This window comes from Bombus huntii, chromosome 2, assembly GCF_024542735.1.
Source record: "Bombus huntii isolate Logan2020A chromosome 2, iyBomHunt1.1, whole genome shotgun sequence".
In the NCBI taxonomy this organism is placed as follows: Eukaryota; Metazoa; Arthropoda; class Insecta; order Hymenoptera; family Apidae; genus Bombus; species Bombus huntii.
In genome coordinates, this window is record NC_066239.1 from 21,794,398 (window position 1) to 21,816,121 (window position 21,724).

The 21,724-nt window shown below is 39.0% G+C and overlaps 1 protein-coding gene across 4 annotated transcripts in view; it reads right to left on the reverse strand.

Moving 5' to 3' along the window:
- Nucleotides 1–1,272: 1,272 nt before the first annotated feature.
- LOC126872919 (AT-rich interactive domain-containing protein 2) overlaps nt 1,273–21,724 on the reverse strand; it is a 57,590-nt gene continuing 37,138 nt past the window's right edge. Inside the window, exons 5-19 of one of the 4 annotated variants that reach the window (XR_007692250.1) lie at nt 12,637–13,103; nt 11,943–12,457; nt 11,308–11,693; nt 10,995–11,214; nt 10,514–10,904; nt 9,133–9,444; nt 8,249–8,455; nt 6,204–8,152; nt 5,866–6,025; nt 5,575–5,733; nt 5,200–5,277; nt 4,012–4,103; nt 3,710–3,826; nt 2,560–3,629; nt 1,273–2,488 (exon numbers count right to left, since the gene is read on the reverse strand). Coding sequence is in view for 3 of the 4 variants with exons in the window: in XM_050633201.1 (XP_050489158.1) it covers nt 3,620–3,629; nt 3,710–3,826; nt 4,012–4,103; nt 5,200–5,277; nt 5,575–5,733; nt 5,866–6,025; nt 6,204–8,152; nt 8,249–8,455; nt 9,133–9,444; nt 10,514–10,904; nt 10,995–11,214; nt 11,308–11,693; nt 11,943–12,457; nt 12,637–13,103 (5,063 nt within the window). In the remaining variant the exon portion in view is untranslated. Of the gene's footprint in view, nt 3,630–3,709; nt 3,827–4,011; nt 4,104–5,199; nt 5,278–5,574; nt 5,734–5,865; nt 6,026–6,203; nt 8,153–8,248; nt 8,456–9,132; nt 9,445–10,513; nt 10,905–10,994; nt 11,215–11,307; nt 11,694–11,942; nt 12,458–12,636; nt 13,104–21,724 lie in introns of all 4 variants that reach the window. The other 3 variants (XM_050633201.1, XM_050633212.1, XM_050633205.1) reach the window with 3 other exon arrangements.

A 21,724-nucleotide genomic window follows, 5' to 3' on the forward strand; every position in this document is an offset into this window, starting at 1 on the left:
TGAAAAATTTTGATGAAGAAAGAATAGCAAGAAATGACGGCTGCATATTAAGTTAACAATTAATAGGAAATAAAATTGATAATAGAGCGCAGTTATCTATTGAAATAAATGTAAATCATAGTACACCAGTTGTAAGATCTTAATATATAACCTAATTCTAATAATAACAAACAAAGCTTAGTTATTTGCAAACAAAGCCTCAGTTGCTTGCAATTTTCTATTTTTGTGGGGTGATATCGATCGTATGTAGTAATATTGAGAATAAAAATGTTTTTATATTATGATATCTAACAGGAATGAGATCTGAGGATAATATTTTTCACCGTAACTTTTAAGATTATTGTAAAATTTTAAGTTGACAAGTTAGTGTTGTAAAATTTTTAGTTGACAATAAGACTGCATTATCATTACTATTTAACAGAAATTTTTATTATATTGTACGTATGACTGATATATCATAGAGATAGCTTATTGTATTTGTCTATATAATTTACTTCCGCAATTAATAAAGTAAAAATGTGATTGTAAAATAATAAAATGTACGGTATTGTTTATTGTCAATACCAAATTTTATGAATTTCTTTTCCTTAGCGCTTAAGATATTGTTTAGCACTTGAGAATGATATTTGTCGAAGCATCCTAAGAAACCTAAACCGTTAGCTATATATCATTTTTACATAATAAATTTTGCAGATATATCAAACTTCAGGAAGATGCAAATTGTTGGATCGCAAAATGTCAAAATAAAGAATATAACCGGTATACAAAGTAATTACTGTCTGTATTCAACTCATTTTCCAGAATATATGTATATGTGCAGATGGAAATGTAGCAAAGCGAAAGCAAAATATTTTGTTAGTTTAACTAAGGATAACCTTCGTTATCCTTAAAGATTTTTAATCAGGTACGCTGAGACTTGCTTCCGTAAGAAGTATATAATGCAGTCAGAGAATAAATATTCAAATAACTCGTACGTTTAATTTCAACGATTTTTTCCTTTTGTATTTAGTAATTTATTATATCATTCTTTTATTCCTTTACACATATTGTTATGATCTCGATGATCGTACGAAACGGTGAACATGTAAACTAGGTAATTACAAATAATAAAAATAAAAAGCCTCTCATAAGATTTCTCTTCTAAACGTTCAGCTATTCAATTTGATTTATGTATGTATATATATATATATATGTATGTATATATATATATATATAATATATATAATATAATATATATTTTATATATATATAATTATATGTATTTTATATATATATATATATATATATATATAATATGTATAATCTATATATAAAATACATAACAGAGGCTCGCACAATGTATTCATCGTTTTACAATTCACGATATTTAAATTATCAGTTTCTTTCTTCGTTACAATCGGTGCCAGCCAGTTTTCTCTTCTCAGCGTCCGCTGTATATCGATTCGGTAATTACAAAAATTTCTCTTATGTACCTTGCAACTCCCTACGTCTTGTCATAATCCTACTATAATACAAAAATTCTTCCTCACTTCGCTTCGCCAGACATTTAATCTTACACCTTTAAGAAAAATTTACACAGAACTCGCAACATCATGAATGAAATACAGGTATTATGTACAAATATTTATAATTATACATATATACTTTATTTCTTGTGGACGTTATTCGAATACGATCGTCCAATAACTTTTTTATTCGCGGATCCCGCCTAGATAGCTGGGTAACTCGATGACTTGTAAATGCAAACCTATTCGCACGATCTTCATTGTCGCGTCTGATAACGTAAAAAAAAAAATATATATATATATATATACATATATATATTTTTTTTTTCGTTTACTTTCTTCTTTTCAACGTTTGAGAAACAAAACAGACATCTTCTTTTTCTCGTTTAAATTACAACACATCCCAACGAATATAACTAACTTTTCCAAATAGAAAAATGTAGTCGCTTTTACTCTCTCGATCTCGCAAAACAACTAAAATTACCATTTCATGGTACACTTACTTCCGTTACCTCATCTTTTTTATACAGCTTATGATACAAAGAAGTCGATAATATTTCATTAAAATTTTGGACAAGAACAAAATGCTTTGTTAATCACGCGCCACGAGAAACACTCGCGCCTAAAGTAATCGCTTGAAAATTCATAGAAGCATCGTATCAGAATTTCAAATGAAAGTATCGCACCATTGAAACTTTTGTCACTTTTATCTAAAACAATAAATTCTTATTTAAAAAGAAAGGAAAAATAAATAAATATATAGAACAGAATGTTTGCTCCGAAACTTTTGATTTCCGAACGACGTTCAATTTGTAATTGTTCGTTGGAATTAAAATAAAATTGTTACATATGATCGTTCTATTTGTCCATTTGTCATTATTGTAAAGTACTTAAGATCTTTAAATTCTTTAATTATTGGCAAACTGCCTTGATTGGAAAGTGCTTTTTTAGTTTCTTCACACCCAGCCATTCTTTCTTTAGTGCTGAAAATTTGAAAAACACTGGCTTTAAGAACATTTAGGCCTTTCTAAGTTCCAAGTATAAATATACTTACATCTGTATCGATAATATACGGACAAGTCGGAAGCAATAATTGATCTTGACTTGATCGAATCGAAGTGTGTGCAGCATTTTATGGATGCTTCTCGTCATTTCTCAGAATTCCATGACTCGCACAAACCGGGCCATGTTAATATGCGTAGATGAGAATAATAATACGATCGAGGAAATAATTCAACACGACACGCTCAGTTTGCCCGAAAAAGTAGAAAAGTTTCTTACTAAGAGTATCTCTTTTTACGATTTCAAGTTAGATACAGAGGTCGAACAAGTGGCTAAAAGTCCCCGAGCTAAAACCGATTTAAAGCAGAAGAAGTTCTTAGAGTTTTTAATACACGATGGACTTGCGGTCGAAGTACGCCGTCATCGTCAAGCTATGTGCGATGCCTTACCAACGTTATATCTTGACAGAATAAGATTACTCGATAATAAAATAAAAGAGAGACGATAATATAGCCATGTAATTGCAATATGCAATTATATAAGCAAAATCATAAATTCCTAACAAATACATTTCATAAAAAGGTTTTCTTTACATTCTAGGTTTTCTTGTGGTTGACTTATGAAAAACATACAATAATATTAATAATAATTAATAATAATAATAATATAATATAATAATATAATATTCATTGTAATTAACTATAACGTCCATAAAGTATTTTCTTCGTCCTTCATTTTTTGTACACGATTACTAAAAACATTTCTTCCGCTTCTTGTTGAGAAAATAAATATTAATATTAAATTTGAAATATTATCTCGTTTTTTGTTTGCTTTTTTTTCTTTTATCACTGATCTGTAATCACTTCAACTACTGTCTTTCGTTCGTGTTAACTAGTTACAGTACATTATTATAGTCTAAATCGGCAAATCGATTTGCTTAGTAAGTTTATAGGCCTCTTTAATAATTCTGGAACATTGCCGTATCCTCTTCTCTACTAGTATATCCTCTTCGCCATTTACATCTTCCCTTTTTCCATACACCACACAAGCACACCTTTCTTTTGCAACAAATTGCAAACTTTTAGCATCCTTTCTACCATATTTCTGTTGTCTCACTTTACACTAAAATTCAAAATAAACGAGTTGATCGCTGCTCGCAACGAGAAAGAACTTTCTTTTAGAGGCCTGGTTCGAGAGGTCACCTATGGTTACTGCTGCTTTGATCGTTCATATCGTACAAAACTTGTGCGATTGTTCTCGATGATTCGACATTACTTAATGCGACACCTGCCAAATGTGGTTCGTACGCTCTAAGATGCCTGAAAATCAAAATATCAGCAATAGTTGTAAAATGTGTAATATATATCCTTAGTACAATCACTTGTTCACTTGTTGTTACAAAAAGATCTCGTAGAAATGGGATAAAATTACTTAATTAAAATGAAACAAATTATCTAATTTTTTAATTGAGGTAAACTGACAAGATGTTGGAAGCAAAGTTTACCTTCTGCCATGTGTTGAATATATGACTAGGTTTCTAAGAATGAGAGCTGCTGTCAAGCGAATACTTTTGGTCACTGGACCTTCGTTGTCATCCTGTTGAAAAATCACAAAACAATTAAGAATTTACTTTACTTTAAATTATATGTTAAAGTAAGAAGATCATCTAGCCACACTTTTAAGTAACACTAAAACAAATATAATATATCAGAGTATAGCTATTATTTCATGATGTTTGAATCAATTAGTTGCAACAGCTTCGAACATTAGTAAAATACAATTATGAAAACAAGGCGGAAACATTGATTTACGATATGATGTCGCATGTGAATAGATTGGACAATTTCAACGAATATCAAATTACTCTTTTACGTGAACAGAAGATACACTGACATCATGAGTCATAAAATATATATACAATTTCTGATGCTAATAAGTAATTTAATGTGAAAACAAAAAATTAATTGTAGCATGCTTTAAAAGAGTTTCGAAAATCGCTAATAACACAAACAAAGTGATTTCATTTAAAATTACTACAAATACGTATATACAATTGATATTGATAAATTGACCACCAGACAAATATATTTTTTTTACTTTTTTCTTTTTTTTTGGTGCCAAAGATATAAGTAAATGTACATATTCGTAAAAAATATATATATATATATATATAAAGTTTTTACGTATCTTTGTAAACACAACTGTTAATTAGTAATCCAACATACATAGAAAATTTTCTTTCATTAAAAATCGATAAAGAAACAAATCTTCGTATTTTGATATAGATACAATCGTTAATTTTTTAATCGCGATTAATACAAAAGGTGGTTGCCCTGTATCAAAAGCGCGACAAATATTCTACGTTATGCTTCTTAAAGTATTATATACCAGCACCCTTCATCATCATGAATACACTTCAACTGCGTGAACACATAAATTATACAGCGACGCCAGCTACGAAATGAAACTAAAATGAAATCCATGCTAATAGAACATACGTACGTATACAACGAAAAATGTGAAATTAAAAATTAAAAGAACACAACGTATGTTACGAAAAACAAAAGAGATGTAGCGCAAAAAAAAAAAAAATAGGCGGCAGGAACAGCGCACAAGGGCTGTGGCTGTGAATCGTGAATCCTTTCTTTTTTTCTTTTTTTTTTTTTTTTTCAATTTCTGAACACGTTTTTACCTGTTCTGGTGGAGGATTTTGCCCAGGTCTGGGGGAAGAAGAGCTTGAAGTGGCTGCAGCGGGCTTGGTCGGCCTTTGCTGCTTTGCCGAGAGAATAAGAAATTTCATTACATTAACAAAACTCAATAGACTCTATGAACCGTGGGACTATAAAGGATTCTCCGAAATATTGACACAGTTTATATCATTAAACGCGTTATCTTTGACATTAATATATCGTGCTATCTCGCGTAATAATTTTAGTGCATTTGTTACCCCATGATTAAGAAGTGTTTTGTGCTTCTTTCTTTTTACCGAAATTACCACTAACTTACAGCTATTTGCATTATCGTAGTTCATTGTAACTTGTGTAACTTTATACGTGATCTTACTAACCATTAACTCCTTTGGATTTACAAATTCCAATGCGTGCCGTTTAATAGCATGGAATGCTGCATTCGGTGCATACCCAGGATGATGAGGAGCTGACGGTGTCGACGTGGAAACTTCGGTTTTGCCTGTTACCGTCAACTGTTTCCTTCTTATCGACATTGTCTGTAAAATTGTTAGATATATAGCTTTTATAGCTTTAGTTCTTAGGTTCTCTTAAGACTTTTTTTTCTTTTCTTTTTTCTCTCCTCTTTTCTTTTCTTTTTCTTTCTTTTTTAAGATGATATCAATACATACCTCAGCGTTACAATGCCTATCGTATAAATGTGTCATTAACGAAAATCGACGTCTTTTTAAGGCATCGCAACTCGCCCAAAGACATAATATTTCCTCTCCACCAGTTGGACAATGTGCCTCACACACATGAAGATAAACTTCGTGCGGTGTTTTAAATTGCCTGTAAATAAAGAAATGTATGTATTAGATAATATTTAATGACGCGACTAATTCAATCTTTACTAAGCTTATAAAAACAGGAACTGGTAGTTTTCCTTTTATTTTAAAATGTAGGACATTTGTCGTAAATTCTTAAAGTTCACTCTTAAATTGCCTTATGCCGAGAAATAGTCAATTACCTTAAACAACCCCGCCATTCGCACAAATAAGCATTAGGATCGATTTTGATGGTGATGGTCTTTTCTGGTTGATTCTGGCTCGTAGACGGCTTGGATTCCGGTTCTGTGGAGGTTGAGGAACTGACAGTCTTCATTACTTTAGCAGGTTGTTTCGCCGGCAATCCATGCGTTGCAGCTGCTTGATGAGGCGTGGTAGGTCTGGTAGGGGGTGGAGTAGAAGCCGGTGTTGGTGTCACCACTCTCGATGGTACACTAGTTGACACTGGTGTTTGTTGGGCCATTGCAGGAATCGTGACAGTCACTGTGTTGGGATTTGTTTGTGCCACGGAACTGTTCACTATTATAGAAGTTTGTGGAATTGTGCCTGACGTTGGAACCAAAGGCGGGGGTATATTACCGAGTGCCGGACTTTGCAAGATAGGACGTGAAACTTGTGTAACAACAACCTGTTGTCCCTGAGGTGTGACGGCCACCATTTTTTGTTGGGTTGGCTGCGCAGCTGCTTGAGATTGCAAAATAATTATCGTTTTTGCACCAGTTCCTTGCTGCTGTGTCGTCTGAGCTACTAACACAGTCTGCGCTTGACCCTGAACCAATGTCGTTTGCGGTTGAGCTAGGACGTAATTTTGACCAGGCACGCCGCCAGAAACAACGTACTGTAATTGACCTCCTGCTCCTTGTTGCAATAAAACTTGCGGTTGCGGTTGGGCCTGTCTTCCTTTCACTGGACCAGTTGGTATAATAACTTGATTATTTGGTTGAATCGTTTGTTGTACTACTATCTGCCTAGGTGCTGTAACGATAAGTTGTTGTGGCTGCAATTGTGGCTGCTGTTGTTGTTGTTGTTGTTGTTGTTGTTGCACTTGTGGTTGCGGGTGTTGTGATTGTGGTGGTGGCTGTTGCGGTTGCTGCTGTGGTTGCTGTTGCGATGGCTGCTGCTGTTGAGGTGGTTGTTGATTTAGTTGATTGACGAATATGTGAGGTTCCTCTTTTATCGTGATAGGTTCCTCTTTCATCGTGTTGACAGGTTCCTCCTTTATAGCGATAGGTTCTTTTACAGTAATAGGTTCTTCCTTAACACTTACATTAACGTTCTCGTCAAGATCCGTTTCGTCTTCTATACAATCCGCGGCCAGAGCAGCATAAAGATTCGCGGCTGTAGAAGATACGGTTACTTTCTCGTTATCTTTATCATCGTCCTGTTCTTCAGACTTTATACTCGAGACAGTAGATTCGGCGGTAGTCGAATCAACAGCAAGATCCGGCGACATCGTACCATTGGAATATTTTACTTTCTTTACATCTACTTCATCTAATTCGCTGGCAGATCGTTTTATCCCTCTGGGTGCTTCGATCAAAGTATCCTCGGAGACCTCCGTCTCTTCTACTTCAGATTTTATTTTAATGTCAGTAGGAGATTCTTTTAGTACTTTCTTAATGTGATTTTCTACTAAGTCCATTCCCTTGTCATTGATTGAATTTTTGCCTAACACGCCGTTTAAGATCGGCTCCTTGTCAACTTTCCTTTCTAACAAATCTGCAAGCATCATACTTTGCAGGGGTTTTTCTTTAGACGTTACACTAGACGAATCTTTCGAAGATCCATCTTCCTGCGCGTCGATGTCCATATTACTTGGTGCACCGTTTAACAGAATTCCCTCGAAACTCGTCAAAGAATTGTCCTCCTCTATACCGACACCAGAACAATCCCTACTACCACCGATACCACTACTGGATGCCAAAGAATTGTTGGTCGAGTCTGAATCTTCGGCGATCGATGTACAAGTCGAACGTTGGATCGCTTTGTTTGCTGTAGTTACGGTTATAGTTGGAGGCCGACATACTTTAATAGTTGACGATATGTGATTTTCGGTTGAGTTCAAAACCACCGTGGAAGAAGTTGTCGATGTTACGATTTGGTTGACATTCTCATTATCATTTACTTCAGTCTGCAATATAGAATCAAATGAGTATAACTAACTAAATTTTAAAAATTATAAAATTATAAAACGTCTGCATGGTTTGCCATAAAATTCATGTTGTACCTTGTCACAATTATTAGTGATAATAAATTTGGCCCCGTTGAGCCTTTGTATCTTCTTGGCAGGAATGGGTGTGATAGCTGGCTTTTGCTTCGAGTTGACAGGAGTCTTTGGGAGTATTGTGGTTACGCTAGTTGTAGTTGTAGGTGGTTGCGATATATTGGTTAACTGTTGTTGCAGTAGCCTTTGTTGTTGTTGACGTTGCGCAACCTATATAAATAATACAAACCAGAGTTACGAGAGTAACTTTTCATATCTTTCTTCAAGAAATATTAATTCTTGTATTTTTTTTTTAAATTATTATATAAAAGAAAATAACTCCAATTTCGAAAACCATGCTTTTGTTAGTAATATATACAATACGCTATTATTTTCACTCTGAACTAAAAAAAAAAAAAAAAAAAAAAAAAATAATCATTGTTAAATATTACTTGGAAATTTCAATTGAACGACGAAGACAAATGTAAAATTCGTCTCTCGAAATAAAAGAAAATAGCATAACAAAAACATAATATTGGTAACTACTTGAAAACGTTGGAAAACTCATTGAAATCAAATTTGTTAAGACATACATTCACTAAGTACGTTTCCAAGTGCGATCTTATCCTGTAAAATGGTTTCTTTATAATACAAACGAATAAACATTATTTGAAATTCAAATTTAATTATCCTACGCACATATCTGTCATAGCATTCTACTTAACGTAGTAATTCAATCACGCGTCATGCTTCGTCTCGTATCTTTTCCTTTTGTATAGAAAATATCTCTTTAACCATCCTACAATCTATGGTTGCACTTCAATGTACTAAGATCCTTTTAAAACTCAGTGTCCTATAAATATAAAAAAAATACTACAGTTTTCATTGTTAATGTACAACAATGATACCTGGTTGCTGGTTATTAGCTGGTTGGCACTGATGCTGGATGCGATGCTAGCAGTAGTGTTTGTTACACAGGCAGTAGGGGTAGTCACACAAGTCGCAGCAGTACTGGGCATGCAGTCGCTGCTGACCGTTACCTTAGTAGCCAGAAGGCTTTTTATTATGGAACTGGATGTAGTACCACTTCGATTATCTTCCTTTGCAACTACCTGGACCGTTTGACACTGTTGCTGTACTTGCTGGACTTGTGGTTGAGGCTGTGTTTGGGAACCACTTGACAGCAACGCTTGACTCAGGTGAGGATGCGACACTGACACCTAATCGACAACGAAGGTAATGTAATTACAAGAACGTTGCGACATATCGTAACATCATTATATTACGGAAATATCGATTCGTTTAGCTTTAAATGGAATCTACAGAGGCCGCGAGAGTTACATACTTAAACAGTAATACTTTAGTTGGCGTTATTTGGAAAGTATTACACCGCAAGATAGTTTATATATTAGATATATCGTGTAGTACGCGAATGATTCAGCTATGTTCCGCGAACAATTTTCAACACCGACGATAGCGAATCTCATAAAATCTGCAGCAGCATTTTGTTTATTATTAAGCATGAGATGAATTGACGTAACATAAATTGATTCAATCAAATACAAAATGTATACTTGTTATAGAAGAATATCATCATAGCATAACAGGAATATTGTATTATATTATGATAGAAATATCATACAAGCTGCATAAAGATTATTCGAATCAAAGAATGCGTATTTGTGAAACAATGATACGTCGATCATGCAAAGATAAAACTTTTTAGCCAACATCGCATCCGTAACTATTACCGATAAAAGTGTAAAACAGACAGAATTGTAAGCTTTAATCGATATATCAGACGAAATGATCGGATTTGAGCAGAAACTATTATTTGTAAATAGCATTTATAATAAACAGTATATAGTAGCGCTATAACAGTAATTTTCGCTTAAATTAATATTTATATACTATATTTATATATTTAATAAGCTTCGTTCTGTTATACACATCAGCTAACAGTTAGACCCTACTTATTCGAAGCGAAGAATGGTTATACATTTTTCTACATTTCATATAAACGTGTTAGACATTAAAACGCTTCTTTACCAAGGCAAGAAAGTTTTCGGAAAAGTGAGTGGATCGATGATCCGGATTTTACACTGTTCGCATATTTACTTATCTGCATGCACATATATCGACGGATTCGACACGGGATTCGAAACATGCAAAATGTAAGTTTGTTAAGGGAAGCCCACATTATAACAGCATAGTGAGACCATAACGAAAATAAGAACCAAGGTCATGAGTGGTAGAGAGAATGGTAGAAAGCTTAGGACTTGGACCCACCTGACTTTTAGAATCAACCTTGGTGACTGGATTTTGGGATTGAGTTGCAGTGTTCGAGATACTGGATGGTGGTTTCGGTGGAGCAGACAATTGGGCTTTTAGGATAGGTGACGCTGGGGCAGGGGTTCTCGGAGGCCCAGATGCAGGATTGTCTAGGGCCGTGCTATCAGGAGCAGGACTTATACTCTTGATTGTACGCTGTTGTACGGGAAGCACCTTTACTGGCGTTGTGTTGACTGCTGGAATTGGAGCTGTGTTAGTCCCAACCGCAGTTTGGCTCGGATAAGTTACTTGGGGAGGTGTGGCCCGTACTCGGATTCCTTCGTAATACTGAGTACCGCTTGTTTCACCTTTCAACGGATTTGGTCCGACGCTTCCACCAAATACACATCTATAGGGAAACAGTTTCGCATCGATAAATTGATTTTCGTGCGATACAGCTTGAGCGAATGTTATTTCGTTGGGGAAAATCGGGGATTACCTAACGCATCGTGGAAAGTGAAGCGGAGCAATAACGCCTCTTCTACCGATCTTTGTGCAGCAACCGAGATACTTTTTGTATAACTCTTCCTGTTCTATACGTACGCCAAGCGCAGGTTCGAAGGTAGCTCTTAACCAACTGAGAGCGAACTGCTCGTTTTCCTGTATGATTTGTTGATGCGCGTGCTGCTGTTGAAGCGAATTACTCGTCTCCACTGCTTCTAAACATAGACATAGAAAGAAGACAATATCAATATATCGTTATCTATCGTTGGGTTTTCTTCGACCATGTACTTGATTAGTTTGATACGTACTGTGTGTCGTAGATTTTGTCGCAGTGGCGGCTGGTGTCGTTGGTCGCGACGGTGCTGGACTAACAGGAGCTGGTGTCGCGGTGACTGTAACCGGTGTGGTTGGTACGGAGGAGGACACTGTCGTAGCTGGGGCAGTAGCGGTAACCGGAGTGTTCTGAGCAGCATTAGGTGGTGGTGCTACCGTGGACACTGTCTCGATTACCCTCATCAGAATACATGCTTTTGGACCGTAACTTTGCGCTTCTACGGTAACAAGAGCGACCAACGTGTCGATAGCTCCGCGTACGCGCGCGACACTGGTACATGGCCTTTCACCTAACGAAGTCAACGCGTACAAACATTCCAAGGTATACACCAGAAGAGCTATGTCGTTCAGGGCTAAAAACCTATGGAAAAACACAAGTTCCTATGTAGCGTACAAGTTGTAATATATTTACCAATAACTGTACGATACGTGTCCTTTCTATCGGTTATGAATATAATTATACGGGGAAAGTTTGTACGGTGAAAGTTGATAATTAAAATTTGCAATACGGTTAGTAAACGAACTAAACGAGGAAGAAGATACGTTTCTTTAGAAAGCGTTAGAAGCTATCGTTGGAGGGAAAACGAAAAATTTACGAAAGAAGATTCACCTGCATATAAGTTCGTATACATTGTCTTCTAATCCAAACCTAATAATTTCTTCGTTGCTGTCTTGTTGGCTAATTTTGTTAAGCACCTCCAAGCAGGAAATAACGATAAACCTGTCTTGGGATTCAATTCCCTTTGCTACACACGACAATACAACATCGGTTATCCTTTCACCAGCTTCTTTCAAGATTATTTCATTCGCTATGTTGCCTAGTATATCGAAACCAAGTTGGTGCAAATTACTCCACCTTGCCCGCACACAGAGCAATACAAATCTCAAGAAACATCGATTTCTTCCTAATACAGCGGCGTTTTCCGGAGTGAAACTTAAATTCCGTAAGATAGATGCTATTTGTAGCACACGTTGACCATAAGGATCCTGCGTTCCGAGCGTCCGTCCGACACAAAACAAATCTTTGTCCTCCTCTTCAAACTTTATGGAGTTTTGATTTTGATCTTTCAGAATTTCATCCTGATGCGAGCCAGTTGGATCCAATCTTGGACAGTCTGGTATCACCTGCAGCGATACATATTTTCCGATTACGAAAGGAAAACGAATCTCGTAACGTGGCGCGATAAAACGTGCGCAGTAACACCGTCGTAGGTACAGTTTGCTGGTTAATTAAACTCGAAGGAAGCAACTTAGGAAGCAAACTTAAAGGAGACGCGCACACGTAATATCCAATTCCATCTTACCCCGTCGACTTCCATCGACGTGGAAGCCTCGTCGTTCTCCGTCGACGCTGCGTTTCTGTTCTGCTTCTCTCTCTCCAAGATTTTCCGTCTGGAGAAGGTCTGCGGACTGGCGGTTGATTTCTTCATAAACGTCCTCTCGTTCGTAAGATCTATCACGTCCTGGGAGTCGAGAACGTCCGACCAGAACGAGTTGATCGAGTAATTCCTCACGCGAGAATAGACCTCGATGAAGAGCTGCCGTGTGCCGGGCGAGTCGAAGATACCGGCGTGCGCCAGCAGTATGTTGACGAGACGGGGATACTTGTCGAGACGTAGGATGTGCTTGCCTTCGTTCGACAGCAACGTGCACACGTTGATGGCGAAGTCTTGTTCGTTGGGAAGAGGCGAGAGAAGCGATAGTGCGAGTTTATCGTAGTTGGATGGCTTGTAGAGGTCCGACGAAAGGCCATTGTAATCACGAAGAGATTCTAAAAAAAAAAAAGACACGTGACGAAATTAATTTATTCTTACTAATTGGCGATGGAGAAGTCTCGTCTCGTTCATCGTTGCTACAGTAATCGATGTTTTGCGAAACGTTGCGAACCATCTCGAGTGATTTTTCTTTCCGTTAATAATACGCAACTACGTGAAATACGATGGCAAACGTTTGCACGAATTAAGACAACCGTCGGACACGCCGAACAAACGAATCTAGATCTCTTCCGATCTCTTCCTATCTCTTCCTATCGAGCGGTTAACTCGTTTCGTTACTTCTCGGAATATCGTTAACAACGTCCGACCGCTAAATCCAAAGTATCGGTTTAATAGACAGACGTGTGATCGCTCAACGTTTTCAAAGTTAGAGAAATTTTCGCCGCGTAACGTAACGATATACAAATTTAACTAGTGTTCTCACGAACCTCGACAAAGTTTGTCTACTAAAACTAATAAATCGAAGTGGTTGTCGCGGCGCTTGTTGCGCATTTTTAAATGCCAGTTTAGTAGACAAAGGTAGAGCCACCTACTTCGCTCTTCCCTGCTCGCTGTCGGAGAATAGCCAGTTGACTGGAGAATTTAGTATAGTCGTTGTTCCAGTGGCTGATTTTCTAAAAGCGAACTTTTTCACTCTACCATTTATCATATTTATTAGAAGTTTTACACGTATCGTTAATGCTGAGAAAGAAGCGCGTCTCTTTCAAACGGTGTATCGATGTTCGAACGCTGTTGCAAATGGTTCTTTTATAAACAAAGGAAGATCGGAAGATCCGCTCGCTACTAGCCGACCGGCGACGACGCCTCGTGCAACTGGTGCGATCGACGAATCACGAATGTAAGTAGGTTGTACACGGTCAGGGCCAGATTTCTACGAAGCAACGAAAATATCTGGATCGGACGCGCCATTTTTCACCCAACCAATCCTCCCATTAATCGACACGGCCGTTTCAAGAATTTTCTCTATACTTCGAGTTTACTGTACGTGTACGCGGTATGGTTGCGCGAAATAATTGGAGAAAAAAAAAAAAAAAAAAAAAAAAAAAGAAAGAAGAAGATCGATATTCGATCGAAGAGAAGCAAACTGTGCGAAACCGGAGAATCACATCGGCTAAAACAGTGCAGCTCGTTTCCGATCTTTTAAATTGAAATAATCGACAGACAAAGTCGACCGTTATACTCTTAACGATAAATCGGATTACGTAGATTTCAACGAGATGTACGGCGATTCGCATAAATCGTAAGGCAAAATTAAGATGGATGTTCTTTCATTCCGAGATATTTATATCTTCATTCGCTACAGGGTACGATAGTACAACTAAAATTAACTACTTCTGCCGGCTGCCTGGTAGAGTGGGCGTTCGACTATGTATAAAAAGCGTGTAGTACTTGGTATCGATATCGATAAATATCGACGAATCGATTAATCAAACTATATAAACACGCGCTCCGTCGTATTAGTTTTATCGTTTTCAAGAAAGAAGAACGAAAGAAAGAATACGAGCTTCAACGGAAGACAGATAATTCGCGTGGATTAGAATTGCACGTGTTTCACACGATGCTAGAGGCAAATCGTGCTTTCTTTCTAACGGTGTAGGCACAAGGTTCGAACAGACTGGAACTTGCGATATTATCGCAAATCGCGGTAATCTTTTGCAGCCGCAAAACCGCGATCAATATCGCGCGTCCCGGGAGAAATGCTACTTTTGGCCGGAAACTACGGAATCCGTCGGCGGAAGCCTAGGGAGGGAGAAACGGGGCAAAACGAAAAACGCGCGCGCGGTAAGGACGAGAAAAAGGATCGCTAATAAAATTCTGCCCGTCGAGATTCTTTCGTATTCGCATTTCTGGTTGAACCAGGCGATAAAAGATACGAATTATCTTGTAACGCGGCTCGCTTTACCTTTAAGCTTTCTTTCCCGCTTCTTCTAGAAAAGCAGCCTCGTTTTTGCTTTTTTCTTATCAGGTAAATTCGAAGATCGTTTGCGATCCGAACAAACAAAGCTTACGCTCCATGTTCAAACAACCATCAGATCTAGAACGTTATCAAAGAAATATTTCGTTCTTTTCGCATCTTTTCGCTCTATCTTTCGCGATATCTTTTCGTCGATTACGTTTAATTAGTGGCTATCCCTTACCGGAACACGAGTGAAACGTTCATTGAAATATCAGGCTTGATATTTGCATCTAACGATCGCCAATATCGCAAGTAGTACGCGTCGTAAATTACCGATCGACGTAAATATCAACGATTGTCGATATTACGCGACAACACAATCAACGTAATCTTTTCTTCGATATCGATCCGTTCGTTAGCAAGTTCCGAGAAAAATTCGTCGAAAAAGGTTACGCAATGGGGATTATGGGTGGTCAGTTTGAGAAAATAAGCAAAATCGTGGCAAGAATAATTCTTGGCAATAATCGAGGACACTTTCGAAAACGACACGAAAAGGCCATTCTTGGCAGGAGTAACGAGTTGTCTTTGATCAGCCAAGTAAAGATTCGCTTCCAGGCCTATGAGTCGTCGCAGAACTTTCCTCGCGCTACATCTTACGTCCTAATTTTATCGTTTCATCGTTCCAGATACGCAACATCCCATTACTCGTTCCACTGGCAATTACGATTTTCAATCGCGACACCTAAACCAACGGCAATCGACGTAGCAACTTGACAACGCTCGACTTATCGTTTCTTATCGCGCTTCCTTCAAATTTCATCATCCGCTCAAACGCGATCGTTAAAGTCTAATTTCTATAAGTTTTACCGTTTCACTGTCGACGTACTGCCGCGAAGTAAAGTCGAAATGACGTTTAATTCGCGCGTTTGCGCGCCTGCACGATCCGCGGAATCGCGTTTAATAACTGCAATTGCTGCTCGTGCAATGCCTATCAACTCCGATTACTCTACTCCTATCCTCTTCACCGTCTTGCCTTTAAAATGTGGCGCGAAACAACAACGTTAAATTCTAATCGACTTTGTCTCGCCTATCGAATGCTCTTTCATTTTCTGTTTCTTTGACTTTGAGTCTGAAAATTAATATATATATATATATATATATATATATGTTGCTAGTATAGAACAATTTCTGTTAATCCCATTTTCGTCGATTCGATGTAGTCATTTCCATTTATATCCTACGTTCCTATATCATCGGCGAAAAAAAGGAGAAACGATTTATCATCGCGAAAGTACATATAAAGTTCGCGTGTTAATAATCCATGCAGAATGCTTGACACGCTGCCAAATGTCGGCGGAAATTCTAAAAGGAGGCGCTCGTAAACCGTTTTAACGCGACTCTCCATGTCGATGAAAATAGTGTAGTAAACCAACGCCGTTGAAAGTTCATTTTCTTCTTACAGTTTTACCATGAAAATTCACAGTTCGACGACGATCAAACAATACGAATACCTATCACGGTAACAGCAATAGGCTGTATACGGCACGCGTGTATACGTGCACCGACGCGATACCACCGAGGTTATTTCTCGTTCTTCATGGCCGATAACAATGACAGGAGCACGGTGTCCTCCAGCGCTCGTCGTCTTTTCCCGCGTCCCGTCAACGCACTCGCGTGTAAATCAACGGCTTTACAGAAGAGCGACCGATAAACGATAGAAGAGTAATTTAAACTCCATTGTGCTTCTCCCGCGTAAACACTGAAAACTGCTAAGAAAAGGCGGATCGAGCTAGGTTTCAGCGTGCGATTATCCGTCGTACGCGATATAAACACGAGACGATAACCGTTTGAAAGTAGAGAGAGAATATTTATATTTTATTTGTATCTTTCGTTAGGAATCGTCGATTACGCGTTAAATACCGCGTACTAAATACGAGAAACATTTCGTTCAAATGTCAGAGTGGTCTCGACTACCTAGTAAACCTCTTATCCTATCAAGCACTTCGGCGATCACTAAAGTTATTTAAAGCGATAACCCTTCGACTACGCACGTATATGCACATACTCGAAACGCATACGTCCGAGCATGCCAGTCCGACTCTCGGTCAGCGTGACGAGTTAATTAATCGATAATTTGATCGAGTCTGTCTGTCGTTAAATACGAAGAGAGAGAGAGAGAGAGAGAGAGAGAGAGAGAGAGATACACGACGAATCGTAGGAGGTTAAGGGCATTGTTTTACCAGCGAGTAGTGCGCAAGGTGTGTAGGGGGCGCTGCGCACGCGACGCCGCTAATTGGCCTTAAAGGACAAACGCCGCGCCGTTAACAAGCTATCGCCGCTGTGTGCGTATGCAGTGGCACAACCGGCTCCAGGGCATTCGTATATCGATGGCACGCAGTCTAGTCTAGACGTCACCAATCGCGAGAGTAGCCGGTTCACCTGGATGACGCTAGAATTCAGGCGACGTAGCAACCGAGAGAACGAGTGAAACGGAGGCAGAAAAAGACAGCGACGGAGTGGGGATAAACGCGTAGAGCTGAAAAGAGTTGGTGGGGGTTAAAATCGGGAGCTACGGAGCATCGCGCAAGCGTGCAGAATGCTGTATTACGCTGGGAGGATCGAGGACTCACGGAACACCTATCCCCGCAAACGCTTATTGATTGTGACTCTCGCATCGTGTCTCCATCTCTGTCTACGCTTCTTTATCACACGCCCGTTTCTCGTTCCCACTACTACTACTACTACTTCTCTCTTTTGTTTTTCTATCTCTCTTTCGATCTCGATATTTGTTTCGCTTTTTCTCGAATTTTCCGCCGTTTTTTCTAGCCGATCCACGTATTCCAACGTAACGAGATTCAAGTAGCCAACAGAACGTATATATAACCAAACGTTTTGCATTCGATTACATCGCATATATTATAGATTCGATCGTATCGTTGGGCTAATTCCGATCACCTAGTCAATTGCGAGCACCGGGCTTCGCAGAAAGTGAGGTTAAGCTTGGATTTTTGGCAAAGAAAATCTAAGAAACGCAACGAAATTTAACGCGAGCTATTATTCAACCGCCAAATATGTCATTGATATTTCACTCTTTTACGTTATATATGATATTGATACTAGGAAGTAACCGATTATTCGTTATTAAGCATTTATCAAATCTAACAAGGGTATAAACTCGAATAAAAAAGAAAATTAGATAGTTTAGTTTACATTACTAACCGCCAATAACAAATTATTCATTCATCCGGGCATCTATTCGGATATCGACTAACGTCGATCTGTCTAATCGTTATTTTATTTAAAGTAGTTTAGTCGAAACTATCGCGAAAGATAGCTATCGAATAGGCTGAAAAATGTTATCGTTTACGATAGATACGTTTTTCGTACATACCGCCTCGATCAACGAGCACATCTGTTTTCCGTCGAATTAACTCGACGCAGAAGAAACGGAAGCGCGAGTTGCGAGCGTCGATGAACCTAGTCAGTGGCAACGTTGAAGTTCAATTCAATGACTACGCGTAGCGAATGCTTAACGAACGGTTTAGCGCGCGCGCCACACACAAACTTCCACGCCTCGATATAATGTTACGCATGGACGCGCGCATGCAGCGCGAGCGAGCGAGATAGGACTTCGCACCGATATATGTATGCGTGTATGCGTGTATGTATATACGCGTACAATGTACACGCTCCTTAAACGCGCGGCATCGATTTTGTGGGTGCACGCCCATTATTTCATCGCAAAATCACGCATCATGCTGCGTCTAGTTGATTTTACAAATCACCATACCGTTCCAATTGCGAATAATTTTATGACGCACTGTTTTTACAAACAATTTTATAGACGATACGCAATTGCCCAACCTAAAACGCGATATCTTCAAATACCTGCTACGTAGGTATTTCCTTTACAAATTTCTTAAATACAAGTATTCGTACGTTTCTGAAACTTTTAAATACACGTATCGTTATTATTGCTCTTGGATTATGAGATCGGTCATATTTGTTATCTCAGCACGAAGATTGTTTGTAAAGCGAGGCTCTGTTCAGCAAATTAATACCTTAAAACGTTATCGTAAGAAAAGCTATAACCGAGGCAAGTTTAAGAAAATATTGACGCGTCTCTTTCAAAAATAAGATAACACCGGTAACTACGAAATAGTAATTTTTTGGATAAACCTAGAGTCAATTTCGTTTTATTCGATTCGAGTTTGACGTTTGTACCTTGTACAGAAATTAAGTTATTAAAAAATCTGAGATGCGCGACAACTTTATAAGCCACGGTTCATGAATATGTTCTATGAATAAAAATGAGAAAGAATGTTATTCGGATTTAAGTCGCAGTAAGGTTTATTGAAAAATTACAATGAAAATACGAAACACGTAAGAGAAGATAGCGCGCACGCTGTAAATATGTATCGATGTAAATTACATGCACGTAATTACGTACTAGCATTCCATTTCGAAAAGTGTGTTAAAAAGATCGGATTTATTATTATTACACGAATTTGCTGATTTGCAGTATATTAAAAGCTGCATATATTATTAATACGATTTATTAACGATGCCAGAATGTTTGCTCGTATAAAAATGTTTACCCCTGTTGTTCTTAGAACATATTGGATGATCCTTGATTCAAACGATTCAAAGATCGACACGAGAATATAATGAAGAAATAAGAATATGACAATTAGTTGATACAATTAAGCCCGTTCCAGTAATCGGATAAAAATTAGCCATATTAATTGTACGGCAACGTGCTTTAAATTACACGAGATACGCATAAGTGAACGCTGTACGCGTTATCTGCGCAATAACGATGATAAAACATCGACGCTGAAATACCTGCCGGTCTTTTCAACAAACAAATTATCAAACGTATGTCGAGAAAATTGTAAAATAATAAGCTGGAATACCAGTTTGCTCTATAGCGAAAAACTATAGCGGTCGCGATGGTATAAAAGTCAACGTGTTCGAGCCGATCTAAAGAGAAGTAGCGTGCGAGGAAACGCCAGGTTTGTTAGCGGTCGGGTCAATCCGGAGTTTCAGCGAATTCGGTGGAAATCGTTGAAGCGACCGAAAGTGCTAAGTTACCGAACGTTCAGCACCCAACCGTTCCCAGTGCGGCGTATCGTTCGAAAAGTAGTGGAAAGAGAGGGAAGGAAAAGGAAAGAGCAACGAAGAAACGAGAAGAGAGGAAAGTGGGGTGGCGAGCAGTTCGGTACGAAGCTGTTAGTCGATCGTACGCATGCGCAGAAAATATAGACCCGCGTTCCGACAGTCGAAGCGCGGCCACGGAGGTGTATGCGCGATTCTATGTGTGTCATGATTATTGCCCATTAAATTATCTTGCACACGTTGTGCGCGTTCTACTCTCACTCCCTGGCACACCAAGTCCCATCGACGTAGTACATGTACACGTATACGTGTACGTGTATACATGCATATAATATACGTGTATAGGTCGTGGTGCACGTATATTTACGTATGTACGTCTGTATCGCGTAGACCGTAGACGTACGCATTCCAGCCAGACTGGCTCTCTATCTCTACATCCTCCTCTCGGTCGGCACAGCTCCGCAGAAACGCGTCAATAACCCGTTGCCGCCTCGACATGCTGCATGTAGTGCGCGTTTATAGCGCGAGGGCAGATATTCTCGCAACACACTTAACCGATGCTTTTTTACGAAACACGTTTCGGAGCTTTCACCTGTTTCCATAGCTCGGCTCGGCTCGGCTCGGCTCGGCTCGGCTCGGCTCGGCTCGGTTCGGCTCGATTCGACTCGGCCCGACTCGACTCGGTTCTCCGAAGCCCCTGCGCTCGCGTGTTCGCACGTCACAGACGCACTTGAGCCGCCTCGCCTCGAACCACCGCACCGATCCGCCGCGTCGCGTTCTTCGACACTGCTACTCACTCACTCGCTCACACTCTCTCTCTTTCTCTCTATCTGCGTTTCACGCAACTTTTTTCAATTCCACTTCCTCTTTCCTCCTTGCACACAGAGCAACGTGTTATTTCGACCGAGATTAACGGCGAAACATAAATCGTCGTTAACGAATTAGCGAGGAGCGCGGAGGATAATGCGCGCGCTTGGAACTAATTGGGCCAGGATGCAATTACACACGGACGCATTTTTTCGCGCGGAGGGAAGTTTATAATTGAATACCGGAACGATCGGATATTCCGCGGATATTAGAAACGATCTAGCGAAATTCTACGTGCGAAGATGCGATTATGAAACGTACGCGGTCAGTAGGACGCAACAAGCCATACGTGTACGACGTTCGGCGAAGATCTTCGAAGAATCTCGTAGCTTTTCACATTGTTCGAAACGTTTCGTAGAATTGTAGCTAGTTGGACCGACCGAGTTTTCGGTTATCCTAGAGAAAGCTTCGAATAGCCTAGTGGTATCCAGTGGTAAACGCAAAACGAGAGATTAGAGCGAGACGATAGACACGAGTGTAGTTTAATCGTGTTCCTGTTTTGGGAATAAAACACCGGTAAGCGGTGCGCTTGAAACGTACCTATCGAGAATGTAACACTGTTAACGCATTGTTGTCTGGCGCAGCGGTGGTTTTTGCGAACCCGAACGGACCCGAACGTAGAACGAAAAAGTTCTGACAAACGGAAATTGCTAACGTAGCGAATTATTGAACCGTGGCACCTGACACGTATACATGTCCTTCGCACACACGCGTGATATCCATGTACCTGGCTGA